The sequence below is a fragment of the Triticum dicoccoides genome, chromosome 2B (genome assembly GCF_002162155.2).
Source record: "Triticum dicoccoides isolate Atlit2015 ecotype Zavitan chromosome 2B, WEW_v2.0, whole genome shotgun sequence".
Lineage (NCBI taxonomy): Eukaryota > Viridiplantae > Streptophyta > Magnoliopsida > Poales > Poaceae > Triticum > Triticum dicoccoides.
Genome location: NC_041383.1, coordinates 86,039,019 through 86,044,859, shown reverse-complemented (window position 1 = coordinate 86,044,859; position 5,841 = coordinate 86,039,019). Strand labels below are relative to the sequence as shown.

At 43.0% G+C, this 5,841-nt stretch overlaps 1 protein-coding gene across 2 annotated transcripts; it reads left to right on the top strand.

Moving 5' to 3' along the window:
* The first annotated feature begins 2,793 nt into the window (after positions 1–2,793).
* LOC119367216 lies at positions 2,794–5,292 on the top strand. Of its 2 annotated transcripts, XM_037632795.1 has the most exons (3): positions 2,794–2,834; positions 4,332–4,662; positions 4,756–5,292. In XM_037632795.1, exons 2-3 carry the CDS (start codon positions 4,336–4,338, stop codon positions 5,200–5,202), a joined length of 774 nt encoding a protein of 257 aa, XP_037488692.1. In that variant the 5' UTR covers positions 2,794–2,834; positions 4,332–4,335; the 3' UTR covers positions 5,203–5,292. The 2 variants fall into 2 exon arrangements, with proteins under 2 accessions (XP_037488692.1, XP_037488691.1); XM_037632794.1 differs by lacking the exon at positions 2,794–2,834 and having other exon boundaries at positions 4,173–4,662.
* The last annotated feature ends 549 nt before the right edge of the window (positions 5,293–5,841 follow it).

Genomic DNA, 5,841 nt, shown 5'->3' with positions numbered 1-5,841 from the left:
ATTTGCGGTAGTGGACCTTGATGCTATGTCAGTTGAAGGTGGCAGACGCCGTCATCAGCTTTGCTCCTCTAACCTGCAGCTCTCGTCTCTAAATTCCAAACCAAAGAGCCACTTAATTATCACACTGTTAGGATCATGCGGGAAAGTGTTATTAAAACAAGTATTGTTCCAAGTTTTCCACAATTCCAAAGAGATTGCAACAACCCTAACGGCAATAGTACCACTAAGCTTAACTTGGAAATTCATAATCCAACTACATACGTCATTGACAAAATTGAAGTTCATTTTTATACAAAAGTTGTTGTTCACCACTCCCCATGCATATTTTATATCATGGTACGGGTCAAGGCTTCCACCATATTTTTCAAGAGAAATCAGGAACCAATGTTTTGTTCTATCAGCACTCGGCAATGAAAATCCAGGATTCTAGGAATCTATTCTTCCTAGCACACAATATGCTATGCTTGTTGTAGATTGTCATTTGGTCAACTAATTTTCATATTTAAAAAACATCAACAACTTTTCTGATAGACATGACTTGTTTGAGCCAGACACACGATGCATGGCGACAGAACATCACATCTCAAAATTTTAAAACGTTAGTTGCCTAGATAAAAAGTTTGATACATGATGTGTTTACCTTACATGGTTGGTGGTACTATCGATGGTGCACTGAGTCTGTGGCTTTGAAGTGTGTGTGGAAGGACGAAGCCCTCGACGTGGAGGATGTCGGCCAGCCGGAACATCAGGTTGATGTGCCCCTACTATGCCGGCAAAAATAAGAGCATGTGTCGCCGACAAATCCCATGGTAGTTGGCGGATGCAGACGTCTTGCCCTTCAATGCCATGGTTGGCATAGGCGGCATCAAGATTTTTATAACAAACGTTGACAAAGACCGAGTGATGGTGCACCGTGAATAGCGACACTTTGAGCCTGGCCAACCAGCGCCGCACGCTGCAACTAGGACGACACAAGGGAGTGGATGTGCATGATAGCAGGCCTACGAAATCGAATGTGGGATAGTGCTCTATCGTAGAGGCATTTGTGAAGCTCAGCCTCGATTGTCCGGCGCCATTTTGTCGAACGGCTTGCGGGCGTCGGCCATGATAGATGCAAGCATGTATTTTGCTTAAACTGTGACCAGGCTAATTAAATCAATCCACATAGTATGTTCCTTTTGGAACACAACAACTAAATCATAGCTCTTCTAAAAAGGCTGCTAGCTGTCAAATTACATGCTACTAAATGAAAAAAAACGTGTAGGGAAGCTCTCCTGTTAATAAGGTGATCTCCAATAAGAACCTAGAAGACCACTACTGCCATGTACTTCTCTGTAGACAAATATAAGAGCATTTGAATCACTACTTTAGTGATCTAAACGCTCTTATATTTCTTTACAGAGGGAGTACAAGCAAACAACTACGGAGAAACTTGTTGCAAGATAAAACAGGATGTGAACGTCGGTCCGCACCGTTACTAGAGCCCACACACTATTATCGTGGCTTTCAACTTCATTTCAAACCGCACCATTACCACAACACACGCAATAGGATGTGATCATCATTACTACAATGGAAAAATAATTGCAAGATAAAACAGGATGGTCTCTGCTATCTAATCTTATAATACTTTAACAATGCAAGTTATAAATTATAATCAGATCAGCTCGACGTCATATTTTTTTTCGAAATTATAATGTATGCACTTGTGCTTGATCATTTAGAGGCCCCTGAGCCACCAGCCGTGAAAACCTTGATGTCATACAACACTGCAAAGCTCCCGGACTCTGCTAAACAGCCTTGCCATGCACAACCCGCCGAAGACCAACTATAGGAGGCAAGACGCAGCCAGGGAACATGCCTTGGGCAGAGGCGGGTAATCTTCCCACACCTTCTATTTGAGGGCGAGGTTGGCTGCACAGAGCCAGTCATCCTCGCCCGAGAAGGCAAACCAGAGCTTGTGCTTGGGGTTGTACATGACATGGCCTCTGAACGGAAGCACCCACGTGCCGACCTTGCTCCACTTGTCACTCATGTTGTCAAATGAGTATTTCCCGCCGTCCACCGTGCACGCCAAGATCTGCAAATCGCCGACCCGTACGTATCCGGTTTGCATAAATCCCTATTAATATCAGTAAGAATTACATATATGTGCATCGGCCAACCTAAAAAACATCATCTGCATGACATGCACTTACAATCTACATACATGACCCACACATATCGATACAGAGCTCTTTGCCTCCGATTTCGCTCGAATTGACCTAGTCCCGCAAAAGATAACGTTTGGAGACAGGCTTGCTCCCGACCTGCCCCTTTCCTCCCCGCGCGAGACGGCTGGAGCCACCGGCGGCGCAGGTATTCATCTCCACCCCCCGCCATGGACCTCCTCCCCCTCCTCTCCCCGGCGGCGGCGGAGCTTCAAGCCCCCGCGGCTGCTGCCCTTTCCCTCCCCTGCAGCGCTCCTTCCTCTGCCGCCCGAGCCGGCGCAGCCCTGGATCTGGCCTGTGTCGCTCGTCGGCGCGGCCTCCATCCCTTCCAGCTCGCTGGCCGGAGCGCCTTCCATCCCGGCCATCTTGCTCTGGCGCAAGCCCTCCATCCCGCCTATCTTCTTCATCCCCTTATCCTCTGCCATCTTCTTCCCCTTCCTCTTCCATCTTCTTATTCCACTCCCCTGTACCCCCTTCTTTCTTTTCAGTTGTTCTGTTCTTCCCCTGCTGTCCATGTCCAACATGTTCTGTTCTTCCCTTGTTCTGCTCCAATGAATTATTAAAGCCCATGTTCATTTTTTGTAGGTGTTGCTGATAAGTGGAACCCCGGGAGGCTGAGTTAAGGTATGAGCTGCATGGTTATGTGACTAAAAGTTGTGTGCTAGTCATGCTGATTGAGATCTTATGCTAGTCATGTTGATTGAGATTTTATGCTAGTCATATTGATTGAATGATGCATGGTTATGTGACTAAAAATTGTGTGCTCGCCATATAGCATAAAATTGACATGATGTGTATAACTGTAGTTGTATCATGTCTCATCTGGAATTGATTGCTTCCATTACCGAAGAAAACAAAAGAAGAAAGAGAAAAAGGATTATTATGACAGCCATGTATGTTGAGTCAGTGTGTCTTGGGCTAGCGTATCTTAGTACGTAGAGGGCACCGAAGAGTTTGGGCTGCTTTAGTGATGAAGAGCAGCGATATGGTCTTCGGAAGTATTTGCTGAAGGAAATGTACAATGGGTCAGAAATCACTTGCTATGATGAGTTGCGACTAACAAAAAGAAACTTTCATGCTTTGTGCACGATGTTGCGGGAGAAGTGTGGTCTCATTGATAGCATATATGTGACTGTAGAAGAAAAGGTTGCTATGTTTTTATTGGTTGTTGGACATGGTATTAAAATGAGGATCCTGCGGGGCACTTACAAGCGTTCATTAGACACTATCAGTAGGCACTTCTCTTCCGTGTTAACAGCCATACTTTCCCTAAGTGGGGAGTTTATCAAGCTTCCCAATCCATCTGTCGAGCCTCCGGATGATTACAAATGGAAGTGGTTTGGCAATGCATTGGGAGCACTAGATGGGTGTCATGTTGATGTTTCTGTTGTTCCATCTGACCAAGGAGAGAACTATAACTTGCGTCATTCTCGTGCTAGAAATGTTGTGGAGAGAACTTTCGGGTTGTGGAAGAAAAAATGGGCCATACTAAGAGTTCAATCTTTTTTTGATATAAAGGACCAGGTAACAAAAGTTAAAGTGATGTTACTTATGGATAGTGATGACATGCTGATTGTGAATCAAATTTTGTGCAGATTCGAATTATTAATGCGTGTTGTGTGTTACACAACTTTGCAAGGGATAGGCAACATGTGATGGATGATCTATTGCTTCCAGAAGTTGACCATGAACTAGATGATTTGGAACTTGAGACGGGGGATGACGCTAACTTAATTACATCTGTTGAAGTCACAAATGAATGGACCAACTTTAGGCAAAACTTTGCAGATGACATGTATGCTGAGTACCTTGTGAGGCATGCAGAACTAGAGATGTAGTAGCTTGATGATGGTAGTCTCATTTTGTGTAGTAGCTTGATGATGGTGGCCTCATTTTTGTAGTAGCTAGATGATGGTGGTCTCATTTTGTGCAGTCGCTTGCTGGATATCTTTTGTGTGATAGCATAGGTGGCTGTGATGATGCCTTGTGTTGTACATGCATCACCTTCCCATATATATGATAGTGTTTCTCTAAAATTTTCACTTTCATGTACCATTTATTTATGCATAATCTTGATCCAACATGCTGTTTTTCTTTGTGCATATTTTTTTTTGTTTGTAGCACCATGGCTGAAGGAGTTGTAAGGAGGAATTACACCACATGGGATGATGAGATGGATGGTGCACTGCTTGAGGTGCTTGTTGATCATCACAACAATGGCGACCATTCACAAAATGGATGGAAACCACATGTGTATTGTGCAGCCATAAGGAATGTGAAGGAGAAGTGCAACAAGGATATCACAAAGGACAACATTTTGGGAAGGCTTAGAACTTTCGACAGGTACTATGAAGTCATTACCAAGATACTTTCCCAAAGTGGTTTTGGGTGGGATTGGGTGAATCATAAGCTATCAATGGATAGTGATGATGTCTGGATCAAATATGTGGAGGTAACCATCATAATATGCACATTCATGTTTACCTTTTTAGTATGTCACATAACAGGACAACAACTTTACTCTTCGCTTGTGTGTATTTTGCAGGCTAATAAGAAAGAGAAAGGATTAGCTTCCTACAAGACCAAAGTAGTGAAGCATTGGGAGTCCATATCTATCATATATTCAAAAGATCATGCCAATGGTGAAGGTGCGATGACTGGTGCTGAGACTGCTGCAGATCCAGAAGCAGAACCAATAGAAATCTCTCCAGAAGTGGCACCAAAGAGGCAACGAACAGGTGAGTCCATTATGTGCATGATTGGAGAAATGAGGGCTACTTTCAAGGATGCTTTGAAGACAACTGATCCACTTCCACTGCCAAAAGCTACCACTCCTGCTGCAATTCTTGCTGCACTTCAGTTGATACCAGACTTGGCAGAGCCGGACATGTTGCGATCATATGGGAAGCTGATTCTTAATGAGCGTTTGTTTGAAGCTCTAATGGAGTTTCCCATGGAAATGAGGAAGGCCTGGCTGTTAGTGTTGCCTTAAATTTATTCAAATGTTGCTTTTCAGCTTGTCTTGTTTAACTACTTGAACCTATTTGAACTAGTGCGGTGATGTTAAATTTAGAACTATGTGTTGTTGTTGAGAATTTGGAAACTACATATCCGAACTACATGTTGTTGTATGTGCTCTGGTTAAAAATTTGCACTCTGTTCGCATAATTATTGTTGTTGTTGTTAGAAATTTATCACTGTTCCTATTCATGTGTGAATATTATTTGGTGTCGGTCATGCCTTTCTATCTAGAATATATATTTGTTCATTTTTATTGCTATATAATAATTCAATTATACTCACATATTGTACAGATTTGATTTGATGCATAAAACACAAAGCATATGCAATTCCATAGTATGTCATCCGAACATGATTTGGTATTGAGATTCCATGGCCCAATTCCATGAGCAACCGAACACGTGAATTTGTATTCATGTCCATTACAGTTTCCTCTCCGAATTGGAAATGAAACCAATTCAATACAGAGGTATCGAATACAGACATCTGAACACATCATTAGGGGAAATCGAGTGCCACAAAGACCCAATGCGAAGAATCGTATATTCATATATGTTATAGATCCATACGAGGTGGCAAGCAATCACTATTCATGCACTGTCAAAGCTCA